The sequence below is a fragment of the Melampsora larici-populina genome (genome assembly GCF_000204055.1).
Source record: "Melampsora larici-populina 98AG31 unplaced genomic scaffold MELLAscaffold_53, whole genome shotgun sequence".
Taxonomy (NCBI): Eukaryota; Fungi; Basidiomycota; class Pucciniomycetes; order Pucciniales; family Melampsoraceae; genus Melampsora; species Melampsora laricis-populina.
This window is the reverse complement of record NW_006768817.1, coordinates 414,361-429,000: the sequence shown is the minus strand read 5'-3', so window position 1 is coordinate 429,000 and position 14,640 is coordinate 414,361. Positions and strand designations below refer to the sequence as shown.

The window sequence follows — 14,640 nt, the reverse complement described above, 5'->3', positions numbered from 1 at the left end:
CATATTTCTGCTTCCATTTCACATCCTTGACTCGTTGGAAACTCCTAAAAGCGTAAATGTATAATAAGGAGAGAAGTTTAGAGGGATCTCACATGTTGAGATGGGTAGAGCAATCTGCACACTGGACAGGTAGACTAAATCCCTAAAACATAGGGAATGGCGGGTGGCTCTCATCCTCATACTCGTCTAAGCCCACCCTCCATAGAAGTTGCTTTGTGATAGGATTTGCAGATATATACAAGACTTTCAAACACCTGATACGACCCGCACACAAAATAGACTAATGATGACAACTTTCCAAGATCTTGATCAATACTGAGTCAACCCGCTCCCAAGAATTCTTTCATATTGGTCAAAATTACATATCAACACAATGTTCTGAAATGGTTCAAAGCCTAGCATCTTGTACTCCGTCACCTAGCACCTTCTTAACGCGTTGAATTTTCATCTATTGTTCCTCCAATATTGAAAAACCTCTTCAAGACCCCGATCCATGAAACAAATTCCTCAGACCCATGACTGATGTGACTGCCGCAGAGACAGGCTGTGTAAAGATGGTTGATAAAGCATTTGAGCGAGCAGTACTGTTACTAGTCACGCTTAGAGCACGTGGTCGATTGACTGCACTTTGAACCCAATCCAACATAGTATTTGATGTTTGATGTTTCGCAGCTTCTGCCAATAACCTTCTTTCTTCTGAATTTGGTGCTCGAGGACCTGATGTTCCAAGTCGGGTATATTCAGGTTCTGTGAAGCAATTCTTGAGTTCCTGCAACTTTGTATAAGCCTTTGATTCAAGTGCAAAAGGATGAAACAGAATTAGTTGTCTAGATTTAGCAGTGGCTTAGGATTTCACGCACCTGGTGATGTAATTGGAGTTGAGAGTCGACAAAACGAGCAGAAATGTCTCGTAGATCTTGATTTCGTTCCTCATGATGTCTGTCAATCTCACACATTATCACATTTAGGACGGTGTCCCTTCGATCTTCAACTTCATCTTGAGACTGCTCTGTTTCAAGAGTCTCATCAATCTCAACAGACACGCCTAATTTACACAAGGTCTGATGATCAAATGATACAATTTGTGAGTATCTGACCAGGTAAGATGGACATCATTTTAAAAATACTGACATGGTAATCTGTTAATGGACAGGATATCTCTTTCAACAATGCTTCCACTGGCGCCAATTGGTCTACACCGCTAATAGAATAGGACCTAGAAATTTCCTCAATCGTTTGTCCCATCAATTGTAAAGCCTTTGTCATGCTCAAGCAATCTTGAATTAAAAAAGAGTGATATCAGAGTTTGTGACGCAAAGTCTGCCCTTCTCAACTAAGCGTCAATTCACGCACCTTGACAATTTTTCTTCCAGCATAAGGCGCCCTCCGAGTTTTGAAGTCGTGCGTTTTGTCCCTTTCGTCTCAAAGTCTTCAATGCTTCTTCAGAAAATGGGGCCACAGTGTTTTCTTCATGGAAGTTGTCGTCCTTTTGAAAGCTTAATTTAAGACTCGATTCTACCTGAACCCTATTTTCCTCTTCTTCATCAGATTCATCTTTACGATGGAGGTCATCATTCGACTCAAGTTTTCGAGAAGGTAAAGCTAGTCCTGCGGCTAGCCGATTCAGTTCTTGTGACATATCATGTAGATTGGTAGATAAATCTGCTCAAAAAAGGATTTATTCGGATTACTTTCATTGACTATCTTGAAAGCTGAGAATATAAAGAGGTCATAAAAATATTACCCACCTTGCATATTCGCTCTAACTTTTGTGAAGCTCTGTTCTACATTAGTTATACCCCTCCCTACTTCAAGAGAACGTATATGTTTACTGAAGGCCCCGATAGCGTAATGAGTGTCGATGGGATCGACATTATAATCAGGATGATAGACCCTAGAGAAGAATTGGATGGCTGGGATGTGTGAATTTTGAGGATGAGGGTCTGTCGATATAACGTCAACGGCCTTTATTAGATCCTTCCATTCGGCAGCCTGTTTCTCGAACTCCTGTAAGAAGAGATGATTTTGTGTACCGTCAGCTTGATCGACTCTAGCAACTTGGATCGGTATGCCTCTGATACACAATCACAAGGAAGCGCGTGGACTCGTGTGGCTCACCTCATCATCTTCACAACCAAGGAATGTTGTGATGAAATGAGAATATCGTAATACTGGGTTGCGTATCAGTCGAGTAAGATATCTTTCCAATCCGCTTCGCCTTAGCTCGATGAACTGAGCCGAGACTATGAAAGTATCAATAAATGCGCCGTTCGAATTCACAGTCAGTGTGAGATCTTCATTAGAATTTGAACACTTGGTTTGAAACGGTAGTCTGCACCACTTACACCTGCCCGCAAATCTCTTTTCTGGCAAGTTCGGAAGTACTAAGACTTCTCCGTAAATCTCTTGCAAGATGAGTGCGAGTTTCTCAAAATGCGAATACCTTCGATCAACCGTCACTTCGAGAGCGGGAGTTTCTTGACCAGAGACAAAGCTGGAAGTGATAGCGTATACAGTGTGGATCGTGTTTGATTGATCTCGACGTGTCTCGGGAGAATGGACTTTTACACAGAAAAGAGGGCCTGTCGACTTCCATCTAGGTCCGAAGCCGATCTCGTACCTCTCTTTTTCTCCCTCAGATACATCGATGCGTTGGTCTAAAGAATTAGATTGATCTTCTGATGGGCCTTCAAGGATGTAAGTTTGCGCAACCGAAGCCTCTGGATCCTTGCCTTGGAAAATCGGCGCCCAGGAGAAGGTTTTACCACGACCTGTACGTTGCTGGTTATTGGGGATATTCTTTCTTGGGATATCGGGAAGTGCCTTCGCACGAGCTGCAATAATCGCGTCTGATGCAGTGACTGAGCAGGCTGTACCACTCATGCCGTATGTTCTAAAGATCGCGCCGACGTCCTTGGTAACAGAAACTGACGGATCGGCAACCGGTGAGCATAATTTGCTTACCGGACTTTCTCCAGCATGGTACATAGTTCTTTTGCGAGACATTTTGGGTGTTGCTAAATGTACGGGGGAGCCATCAAAAGCTGATGGAGACTGTGGCGCCCTTTCGAGCAGATTCGAGGTTTTGATCGATGGATTCGGTATATGCTTATGTGGAGTGACGTCCTCTGATGATTGTTCAATCCCTTTGGTATTGATGTCAGGAACAGGATCGGTTTCGAGATCGTATCCTCCGGCTTTATTTTGTGTGGCTAAAGTTCAGTGGGCAAATCGGCTTAATTTATGCTGGTACTGTGATACTCATAGCTCTTCATACTACAAAATAACTCACGTGAAGATGTATCCCCGAAATTAGCACTGTCTATTTGTGTGGGTGATATCGCTTTTACGTCCAAAAGACTGTCTGAAATCTTTTTCATGCGATAATCATAGGTTTTTCATAAACTTCAGGCATGAATCTCTGCATCATATTTGCACAATGCTCAAGTGACAATTCAACACCAAGTATAACTCACCTGACCTCGCATCGTTTCTTTTCCTTCAGATACATCAAACAGGATTCTTGGTCCACTCAATGAATTTCTAGTCCCGAGATGATTTCGTGCACTTTGAGCCGCGATTCGTCCGGATTCTTCTGGAACGGCTCTTGCATGCGATTCGACGTCTCGAGTTTGTATCTCATTGTCGACTATCGACGGACCCGTGTCTTGACTGAGGCTTTGAGTGGATTCGAGTGAGCGTATATCCAAAGGTACTGAAAGCTGGTTCTCCGTACAATATGTAGATGTGGTCATGGATGAAGATGACAATAATCGCGGGTCAATCATATCGAGAGAACAAGACTCCCTTGAATCATTCAAGTTGCTTTCAACGGTTCCACTCTGCACTTTCCATGAACGTGCGTCTATGGTCTCTTCAAATTCCTTTTTACCCGCGCTGCTTCGCTCGTCGGAACTCGGCCGAGCTCCAGAACTTGTGGATGGTGTAGAGAGTTGTTGAGCTTTTGTATCATCAGAGAGAAAGCTTCCATTGGTTATTGCTTGCAGTACGGTGATTGATTCAGTCTCAAGTAATTGAGCTTCCTTTGCATCATCTAGAAGCGGATATTCGGTACGAGACTGTGGGACGCTGGTATGTTGAAGATGAGTATATATCGTGCGTACATCGGCAATTTTATTCCGGCTAGATGGTGCCTTGATGGTAGAGGAAGGGGAACTATGATCGTTCGATTTTTGCTCGTACCCGATACTACCTGAAGAGAGGTGTTTCCAAGCAGAACTCGCCGGTTTCTGATATTTTGCCAACATAGAGGATAGTCCAAATTCGACTGATATGTCGGATTTGGTGCTGTGTTGAGATGTAAGCTTTTGGTTCTCATCGTTGAATGTCGAATCGTCAAACATCTTCCTTCTCGAGCGTGTTGACTTGAAAGTGTCATGAATATCCACGCTTTCTTGTGGAAAGCATCCTTGGCCTTTAAGGGATTCGACTTTGTGATCGCCTTCCAGATTCGCGTCTCGGTTCAGCCAATCGACTTCGACAGAGCGGCGCAGAGCTGAGGTCTCTCGCAAAGGTTGTCTAATGTCAGCGCGTGAGGAAACCGAATGAAGATGTGGCGGCTTTGGTGGTGGTTTGGGAGCAAGGCTTGATCTGCGGGAAGACAGACTTGTCCTCTCGCTGCGATTGGTAGAATGTGAGATGTCGTCGGCGTCGATCTTGGCCAGCCTCTTAGCAAACTCAATCGTAGAGCACAGGTTCGAATTCTCGTCATTCATCGCGAGATATTCTGAACCAACTTGTTTCAGGTGAGGGAAACAATACAGATTTCAGGCGACCTGCTGATGATGGCGACGTGATGAGTATTTCTGTGATGGGAAAATGTGGTAACTGAGCTCAACGAGGGTTCAGCATTCAGCAAGATACTTTAACAAGATTGTACAAAGGCACAAAGATCATTGCATGACGAATTACACGGAAGCGTGAATGTTTGGTTATGCGAGCTGACAAGAGCACTCGTCGAACCGCCTTGTCGATCAAATCTTTGGTTTTGGGTCTCGGTAAATGTGAAGCACTTGACGTTCGAAAAGCCCATCTTCCGCTTCAGTGGAATCCGAGATGAAATGTGCCAGACCTGCATGAGCTATTTGGGTCAGCGCAATCAGGCTGGTATGGGAGTCGTCCGAGATCTTGATATATAATTTGCCCCATCATAATGGTAACTCAACCCAGAAGAGTTGCATAGCGGTTGGCTTTCGGAAGCACCATCAACATCCTTGAAAGGACTGCAGCATGTATGCAAGAGAAACATCATACTTGTCTTGGTCTACGCGTCTGCAGCCCCTTGTAGGTAAGGTGACCCAAGTCATCTTGGTGTTTCGACGCGCCAACTCATCGGACGTGGGACTGAGAGCGCGATTGAAGTATACATTTCAAACCACTTCAAACATCGGCCTAGCTCAAGACAGGATCATTGTTCATTACAAATAACAGACTAAGATATTCAAAGGGACATCTCATGACTTTCGTTTGTACTTCTCCACAATCTCTGGTGACGTATATCGAACCATCTCATATTCCTTGTGTACATAACCGCATTTCTCGTAAAACGCTGTGATCAAAGATTCAAATAAAGTCAAGGTGGGTGATGTGAAAGATGTGAGATCCACAACCGAGTTCACGTACCGATATTGTCTTTGTTACAGTCCAGGATAGTTTTATAAGCTCCTAGCCTTTCGCTGATGCCCGTCAAGGCTTCGATAATACGTTTACCGAGACTTTTGCCTCGCACCGTAGGATCAACGACAATATCTTCAATATGTCCGACACTTCCACCGGCTCGAATAAATTTATGCTCTAGCACTAGAGTACCACAACCAACCATCCGATCGGTAGAGCAGTTGATGATACAAACAGTTGCGTAAGTCGGAGTAGCTGGGGTGGCAGCGTTGATCGAACGAAGTAGCTCAAAACGCTTTTGATAATCCGCTAGTCCAGTGTCAGGAGCGGAAGTCAAACCTGCCAGCAGGGCTAGGTGAGAACGACCATGGTCTGTCTTCGAAAGTGGGCGGATCTGTGAGAAAAGGTCGAAAGCCAAACAAATATGTAATTCGTGCGAAGTGGTTCATCTCGCCTGATAACCAAGTCAAACATAGTACGTAGCAGGGCTCACGATATAATCAGAGCCGAGTGCTTCTTTGATAGAATCAGGAATGAGTTGTCGGTCAAACAGGAAGTCTTCCTCTAGTTCTGCGGTGGTGGTCATGGTTGAATATGTTGACTCATGAGTCATCAGGCTGCTAAATCAATACCCATCGCAAGGGCAGGCTTCAGACTTCAGCTGACGAACATCGGATCCCACTCAGACCCGACCCGGAGTTAGGAGTACATACACGGAATTAAGATTGTTGTGAACCGCATACATGTACTAAATGCTGAGCATGGCGGATGAGGAATTTCAGTTTTGGGTTGTCTACAAATTTATTCGCAGTCTCAGCTTCAACCCGATCGGTGATGAAGGAAATTTATTAATCATTAACTCTCAATCAACTCACAGCCTTAGTCTGACGATAATACCAGATTCATCATCAACATAACCATCATCGGGACATTCATTGGAATCAAACCAACCGATCGACCGACCATCAAAGCTGTTCAAAATAAATGAACTATCATTTAACCAAACTACAACAAATCATAACATCTTCAATCAAAATGTCAACCCCTACACGATTTCCACCACCGAATCATATCAAACGATTACCATTAATAAATCCAGATCAATCAACAGGTTCATTAAATCAAATCACATTAACAGATGAAATTAAAAATCAATTTCGAATCAAAGTACCTTTACTTGCTATCAAAATTAAAGCAGAAGAAATCTCAAATTTAAAATCTAATCCACTCACTAAATCGTTTGTCAATCTTACTTCATTTTGTTCTTTTTTTGTTTCGAAAAAATAATAATCGAACGCTAAGAAGTTGATTGGTTTTTAGTGCTATTTTGGCGGCAAAAGGTTTAGCTTCAGTGAGGTTAGATCCACTTTCAAGTGATCAATCTCATAAATTATTATTACTCAATTCATCAGAAACAGGTTCGTTCTTGAGCATTTGAATTTCATCTATCACAATTCTACACTGAATGCTAATTGATGCTTTGATTATCTTAAGAAAACCTACCTCCGACGGCTCTCGCTCATTTCAATCAATCTGGGTTTGAATTTCGAAAATTTGAATTAGATCTCGATTGGAGTTATTATCAAGCTGGTTAATCTTCAATCACAATTTTGCTTTATTGAATTTTGTCATCTGATCATCATTCATCATCCCTTAAACAGAGGAAATCATCGAACGGCTTTTACCAGAAGAACTTCTTTCAGAAGTTCCAAGCTCATTCACCATGATTGGTCATATTGGTACTTACCTTTCTCGCTTTCTCCTCTCAATTTTCATACTAACTTTTCTTTCTTCTTTTTCAGCCCACTTTAATCTTCGAAAAGAATATATCCCATATCGGTATCTAATTGGTGAAATCATTCTAGAGGTCAGACCCCCTACATACTCACATTTTCTTACAATTCTTGAATCCATTTCTGATCAATTATTCAATTCTGTGTTTGAAATCTCACAGAAAAATATTCCAATTAGGACCGTCGTGAATAAATTAGATACAATTAATTCTCAATTCAGGTTCTTTCAGATGGATTTAATGGCCGGTGAGCCAGATTATCAAGTCTCTCTCGTCCGTGATCCTTCAAGAAAGCCTTTCATTTTTCAATCTGTTTTTCCCTAAATCCAGTTAATTTTTTGTGCTAAAAAAAGCCCAAAAACGATCTATTTCTAATCCAAGCAATTTGTTTGAATTGATTGTTTTTAGTCACAAGCAGGTTGTCGATTCGAATTTGATTTTTCAAAAGTTTATTACAATCCAAGATTATCAACCGAACATTCAAAACTAGTCACCACATATTTGAAACCTCATCAAATCTTATTTGATGCATTCGCAGGCGTTGGACCATTCGCAATCCAAGCTGCACGTAATCAATCTTGTTTTGTTATAGCAAGTGATTTAAATCCATCAGCCGTTGAAGCTTTAAACCAAAATGTGAAGATCAATCGATTGAATGATTTGGTTCGAGTCGGACTTGGTGATGCTCGTGATCGGATTAGAAATGGAGTGATAGATCTTTGGAATAATCCATTCTTTGATCCTCCACCACCTCAACCTAAACTTTCAAGAAGACAACCTACCGTACCAACACCCGCACCAGTAGTACCCAAGATTGAGACTTCAAAAGAACCACGTCGATTGGTGTCTCATTTCGTGATGAATCTACCTGAATTAACCTTAACTTTCTTAGATGCTTATGTAGATCTTTATAAACCATTATTAGAAAGATTTGGTAATGAGTTTGAAGAAGAGATTTCTAAAAGTTCATTACCTATGGTACATGCTTATTGTTTTACGAAATCAGAAGAAGGAATCGAAGCTGAAAAAGATATTTGTCAGGTTAGTGAATCCTTAAGGTTTTCTTTTTCCGAAAAAATAAATAAATTTCAAACATTCGAAGAAAACTGATGGGTTTGTTCTTCATTTTTAAAATTCTTTTTTTTTTGGACTTCTTTTTTTTAGCGTGCAAGTGAATCGATTCGATTTGAAATTAATTCAAATTCTGTTAAACAGTTTGAATTAAGTTTTGTTAGAAAAGTTGCACCTCATAAAACAATGTATAGATTATCATTTGAATTACCGATTTCTGTAGTTTTATTTTCAAAATATCAAAATCGGAATTAAATGAAAGCTTTGTTTTGATGATCTGGTTTGGATCCAACATTGTAAATATAATACTTTGAAGGGTTTTTGAGGGGGTTCTTTTTCAATGGAAGATGGATTAAGATTTTAAAAAACCGAATTCACCAAAAGAGGTTGATTCTCGCAGAGTTTCGGTTTCGTACAATGAAGCCCTTGAGGTGCTTGAGCCTTCTGTTTTTTATCTATCACTTCTTTTGACACTTGTCACAACCTAACAGAGGCAACAAGCGATGTTCAGTCATGTATTCTTTTGATTGATGAGGAAATATGACCAACTGATGGCATTGGAAGGGCAAGTATAAGAGTAACACGTTAAAAGGTACATGTCCTGGATTTTACAAGCTAAATATCACCTATTCATGAGTGTCCAAGAATAAACCTCAAATCAATGATTTTATGAGGGCTGGAAAACTTGAGAGTTGGGATATAGACCCTGGATGCTTGGCGAGTGTATTCAGCGCAATTTAGTTCACTATAGCTTTTGTCCGGCGAATGTTGGAACTGACATTGCGTTAACAAAGTCCACTGATTATCTGAGATCATTAAATGCCTTCAAAACAGCTAAGATTAAATATCAAAGGTGATCATGATCAGTTTGAGAAAATACTCACTCTGAACCCAGCAAGTTGAATAAGGGCAGATATATGTTACTGCGCCCGATGGTTCAAACGACTTACATCCTTTGGATGTGCCGCCTTCAAGTAGCTCTATCCCAAAGTCACAACCAATCAGATTTCCGCCGACCACCTTGAGGCTATGGGTCCACAAGGATAAAACTGAAGATGAGATCTTTCAAAGAAGACTCAGCATTTTTGTCAAAGAAAGAGAGGAAGCTAGTAATATAACGATCTCCGGGTAATAAAACACAAGAGATCCTGATTAAAGTAAAAAGAGGATACTGAAATGACATCGTATATAAAATTGAACACAGTTCGACCAGGATTATGATAAGAAAGATTTACAGTTATCTACACAATTGATTAATGAGATTATCAAGAAAATCAAACTAGACACCCTCGAGATATTTATGTGAAGTCAAAGCCTGGTAAGAAGTTAACCTCAACTCTGGATTCTTTTGTAAAAGTTTACCAATCAGGGAATAACATGGATAAGGAATAGACAAAGGAATTTTTACTCTAGAATTGACGATAATTTCTTCCAAAGTTTTTTCATCAGCTAAAGGATCAAAAGGAAGAAAAATAGATAAAGTCAATAAGTAATCAAACTATCAGAAAGGATAAGATTTATAGAAAGGAGAACAACTTACTTGCTTCAAATGGGTCTTTGTTCAAGGTCAATTGGTACAAAATGACTCCCACTGCCCACCAGTCTACAGCGTTGGTGTACGAGTATTGAGTGAGAACTTCGGGTGCTTTGGTATGTGGAGTACCATAGTCACCAAAAGCTAATCCATAATAACCTCTGGCAGCGAGTCCAAAATCTGTAAGTTTGATCACGTTGTTTTCTGTCAAGAGTATATTTTCTAATTTAATGTCGCGATGAATAATGTTCTTCCCGTGAATGTAATCTAAAGCGCTACCTAGATCGGATATAAATCTTTTTACTTGATTCTCGGTGATAATAGAGTTTTTGAGTAAATGGGCAAGATCTCCTCCGGATTCGAAGTCGAAGATGATGTTAGAAGTTAGAGAATCCTCCCAATAACCTAAAGCTCTACAAATGTGCGGATGATCTAAATCAATTAATATATCAAGTTCAGTATCTATAAATTTCTGATCCTCTTCACTTAGATTTGCTTTTTTAATCACTTTGACTGCACATACCTTTCCAAGAGTCTTGGATTCGGCTTTATGAACTGTACCAAAGCCACCCGAACCAATCTTCTCTAAGAATACGATGTCTTTGGAACTATGTGGATAGAGATTGTGAGAATCCTCTTCAGCATTTATAAGATGAGTAGGATTGGATGTGTTGCTAGTGGATTGATTGTTGGACATGATAGAATAATAACACGTGGATATCGAAAGGTGATAGGTTGGTTAAGATGTAAAAAAGCGTTAAGCGGAAGTAAGTTTGGCAGAAGCGTGGTTTGAGGGATGAATGCTCGGCCCACGATGAGGCCGTCCAGATGATTTAAATACTGCAGCTGATGCTGATGCTGATGCTGATAAGCATCGAACCAAAAATAATTTTGAATGCAAACAATCGTAAAAGCCGTGCAGAATATTTATTGTGATGCTTTTCCCGACCGTGATGACAGTACTTTCCAGCATTAACAAAAAATGATGAGGGATATGAAGTAAGCATTATCAATATGACAGCAAAAAAAGTCGCAAACATTATGATCACGAGCTCCCCCTTGTATGTCGCGTTTATCATGGCGAAGGGGGCTGAAAAGACTCGATAGTAAACTGCACTGTATGAAATGCAACACAACCTAACGTGATTAAACAAAGTCTTCAAGAGAAACTAGACAGCAGTTCAATTGGAGAGACACATAAAGATCGATCGGAAAAAAAGAATCAAAATACATAGAAAATGTAAAGCATATAATTTTACGCACGTTAAATCATCCTTCATCTTTTTCAATCTCCTTGCTCTTCTCTGCTGTAGCACACATGGTACCTCAGTGAAGGTGGTGTGTCAGTTTCTCGTGTGCAACCCGCTCTTCTGCCAATTGAGTAAATAGAGACTGAGTAAACAACAATATAGCAGAGAAATGTGAGTAGTACTGGGTCAGTTTTGTATATCTTGTTCGTCTTGAAAACTTCTTCGGCTGAAAGAGGGCAGATCACAGTCTATCAGCTCACCAATTCCACTGTTTCATATTGCTGTACTCTTCATATCCCTTCAACCGACTGCATCACTTTGGATCAATGAATGATAATAATCAAGCCTTCGAAATCCATATACATGACAATTTGATTTACGGCTTCGAACATCAAAATATAAACTATCAAAGTTTTACCAAACCTTTATTTTCAAAAGTCACCTTGAAAGCAAACCAATTCATCAAAATCAATCAAGACGCATTCCTACCAAACGAAAATATTATTCATTTTTGGTAATCATTATGTTGTTTAATTTCAAGAACCAAATATTTTTAAAGTAAGAAAAATGTTTTTGCTTTTGTTTTTTTACAAACCTTGTGATAATCATTATATTACAACAGAACCAAATGAGCTAAACTGAATTTTAACCAAAGAAGATCCCCTGATATCTTCATTCTAAATCGGTTCAAGGTCAGTCACTTGAGGAGTTATAAAAGATACATCAATCTACTCCTTAAATTTCAATCATCTTAATAACCTTTAAACTTCCATCAATCTCTACTCTTTTCAAAACTACCCATTTCTTCTTCTGATGTTGATGTTGATGTTGATCAATCATACTTTGTATCAAATAATCCCCAAGTTCAAATTCATATAATCTTTTCATTCCTTGATCTTCATGTCTGTTGACATTCAAAAACCCATCCCTAACGCTACCCAAAAAGATTTCATGTTGAATTTCATTCAAACTTTCGTAAACCAAATAAACCAAATATTGAATAACAATCAAATCAGATCTAGGTTCATGAATCCATTTTAAGACTTGATGAACTTGATCAAATTCCACTTCAATTATTTCTTCTTCTTCTTTTCTTCTGGAATTAGAAATCGGCCAAACAGCTACTTCACCTAAATGATGTTGAAATCTCTTCCCAGATTGAACCATAATCCCAAACCTTTTGATATACATTAAATCTGATTGATTACCAATTAATTTACAACTCGTTTCATTCCATCCATTCTTTAACTTTTCAACTTTAATATCTTTCACTTTCACTAAATCGATTCCTAAACCAATCAATTCAATCAAACATTCATAACATTCAAATCCAATCTTCTTATCCGATTTCTCATCATTCTTCTCCATCAAATCAAGATCCAAAACAATCCCAAGTGATCCATTTTCTTGACTTTCAATTTCATTTGATTTCCATACCATTCGACATTCGACACCCCCATTAATCATCACCGGTAAAGTATTCATCCAAACCAACCCAACCGATCCCTTAAACTGATCTTCTTCAACATCTTGATCTTCAATCTTAATCGAACCACTTCCAAACCAACCTACATCTTCTACATTCTCGCACCAAACTAAACTTCCTAACCGTTTCACAAATGGTTGGTTTCCATTCTCTCTTCTACTTGCTTCATTAATAGAAAGATCATTCTTAGGAAAACAAAATGACATATCAGTCCAAGTGTTTTGATTTCCCAAAGAATTCGATCCTTCAATCCAAAACCCATTCCCTCCACTTCCTAAAGAATAATTTGTATAAAACCAATCTGGAAGATCAAGCTTAGGTAACCTTTTCCAAGGATTAAAGAATCTAGAAATCGGTAAATGTTGAGGAAATTCACTATCACTAGTACCTCTCTGAGGTAAAACCTTTTCTTTAGCTTCTTTCGAAATCCTACAACCATCTACAAAACTATTCTCAAGTTGTTTAGCTTTCAGATCTGAAATTCCAACCCATTGAAACCTTTCTTCTTCCCACCAAGATTTCCACCAATCTTTTGATTTTAATCGAATCGGATCTAAATGATGTGATTCCCATGTCCAACCTGGTGCAAAAAGTGCAATACTAAAATCATATTGATTTTGAATTAATTCAATAGCTTTCCAACTTGAAAATCCTCCTCCATACATACAACCTCGACCAAACACATCTACACCAAAATACACATTTGTTTTTAAATTCTCAAGTCGAATCTTTTCTTTATTTCCAAACGATTTTAAAAGATCATCACCAAGATTTATACTTGAACTTCTCTCTTCCTTTGATGGTTTTGAATTAATGGTTTCTTGAAGTTTTGAAATTATCGATAAGGTTTGATTTGGTGAATTCAAATTCCAATGATAATCTAAAAAAATCGAAGTAGCAGCAGCATAATAAAACAGATTATCTTTGATATCTAAACTTGATCTCCATTGACAACTTCCATTCTCATGAGACAATGAATCATACCTAACCAATCACACACACATAGATCAAATCAATGTCAAGATCAATTCAATCAAGACGATTGGAATTCCAAACTAACCAAGAAACTTCCCAACTTGAACCGACTCTTTTGATCCCTTCTAATCTCAAATACTCCACCCAAATCCTAAGAGCCTTAGCAATCCGACCCGATAACCTAGCTGAGTGAGTATCCAAAGACTTGATCAGGTCGATTTCAAAATTCAATAACCAACCATGAAATCCAAAATATAAAGCTAAATCAATCAATCTATCTGCATAATACGTTGAGATTTGATTCAAAGGTTCATAACCTTTAATAGGTTTCAAGTTTATAAAATATTGATGGGTTGGGATTGGTGAGTTCTTTGGACCGGTTAAAAGTAATTCTAGATCTGATAATGATGTTTGATGTTCAAAGATTAAAGTACCAAGAATAGATGTATGACTACAAACCCCCAAGAAAAATCAGATGAGGTTTGTAGAGAGGTTTTGGAGAATGGTCAACTAAACTGAGTTTTTGCAGCTGTGATCCAATCAGGTGGAGGAATGGTGATTCGATGATGAGAAAAACTAAGTCCAAAAACCATCAATGATTAGAAAACTTCAAACACTTGGATTCGGTTTAAAACAATCAAAGTAAAAAGAAACCAACTAGATGAACGTGTCTATGTATGAAAACCATTCGAATGTATAAGTCCTTTGATCTGAAGGTGAATCATTATAACCTCCCTAACCCCCACCCAAAAAAAGATTAAAAACAGGTAGTAAATATATGGAATCCTATGATTGAGTTGATGTGAATTGAATTTACTTTAAAATCATGAGCTATTAAGATACGTGAATGGTTTGATCGATTGGTTTGATTTTGATTTGATTGATGATTTCGATT

The 14,640-nt window shown here is 39.0% G+C and overlaps 6 protein-coding genes across 6 annotated transcripts; 2 read left to right on the top strand and 4 right to left on the bottom strand.

The window, feature by feature from the left end:
• Positions 1 to 478: 478 nt before the first annotated feature.
• MELLADRAFT_111406 (uncharacterized protein) lies at positions 479 to 4,736 on the bottom strand (the record flags this gene model as incomplete). The annotated part of the gene is made up of 9 exons (XM_007415698.1): positions 479 to 787; positions 861 to 1,061; positions 1,132 to 1,277; positions 1,354 to 1,662; positions 1,749 to 2,007; positions 2,119 to 2,243; positions 2,346 to 3,212; positions 3,293 to 3,371; positions 3,477 to 4,736. 9 exons carry the CDS (start codon positions 4,734 to 4,736, stop codon positions 479 to 481), a joined length of 3,555 nt encoding a protein of 1,184 aa, XP_007415760.1.
• A 738-nt stretch (positions 4,737 to 5,474) lies between these two features.
• Positions 5,475 to 6,223, bottom strand: MELLADRAFT_67424 (uncharacterized protein; the record flags this gene model as incomplete). The annotated part of the gene is made up of 3 exons (XM_007415697.1): positions 5,475 to 5,569; positions 5,644 to 6,031; positions 6,131 to 6,223. The coding sequence occupies 3 exons, from the start codon at positions 6,221 to 6,223 to the stop codon at positions 5,475 to 5,477; spliced, it is 576 nt and encodes a 191-aa protein (XP_007415759.1).
• A 224-nt stretch (positions 6,224 to 6,447) lies between these two features.
• MELLADRAFT_117925 (uncharacterized protein) lies at positions 6,448 to 8,862 on the top strand (the record flags this gene model as incomplete). The annotated part of the gene is made up of 8 exons (XM_007415760.1): positions 6,448 to 6,875; positions 6,958 to 7,055; positions 7,132 to 7,227; positions 7,299 to 7,376; positions 7,440 to 7,504; positions 7,592 to 7,702; positions 7,838 to 8,470; positions 8,594 to 8,862. The coding sequence occupies 8 exons, from the start codon at positions 6,622 to 6,624 to the stop codon at positions 8,753 to 8,755; spliced, it is 1,497 nt and encodes a 498-aa protein (XP_007415822.1).
• A 96-nt stretch (positions 8,863 to 8,958) lies between these two features.
• On the bottom strand, positions 8,959 to 9,683 carry MELLADRAFT_123795 (uncharacterized protein; the record flags this gene model as incomplete). Its single annotated transcript, XM_007415696.1, has 5 exons — positions 8,959 to 8,984; positions 9,050 to 9,115; positions 9,220 to 9,306; positions 9,385 to 9,453; positions 9,620 to 9,683. 5 exons carry the CDS (start codon positions 9,681 to 9,683, stop codon positions 8,959 to 8,961), a joined length of 312 nt encoding a protein of 103 aa, XP_007415758.1.
• A 2,336-nt stretch (positions 9,684 to 12,019) lies between these two features.
• On the bottom strand, positions 12,020 to 13,774 carry MELLADRAFT_67422 (family 85 glycoside hydrolase; the record flags this gene model as incomplete). The annotated part of the gene is made up of 2 exons (XM_007415695.1): positions 12,020 to 13,650; positions 13,771 to 13,774. 2 exons carry the CDS (start codon positions 13,772 to 13,774, stop codon positions 12,020 to 12,022), a joined length of 1,635 nt encoding a protein of 544 aa, XP_007415757.1.
• An 11-nt stretch (positions 13,775 to 13,785) lies between these two features.
• MELLADRAFT_92874 (uncharacterized protein) lies at positions 13,786 to 14,068 on the top strand (the record flags this gene model as incomplete). Its single annotated transcript, XM_007415761.1, has 2 exons — positions 13,786 to 13,934; positions 14,041 to 14,068. 2 exons carry the CDS (start codon positions 13,786 to 13,788, stop codon positions 14,066 to 14,068), a joined length of 177 nt encoding a protein of 58 aa, XP_007415823.1.
• Between the last annotated feature and the right edge of the window lie 572 nt (positions 14,069 to 14,640).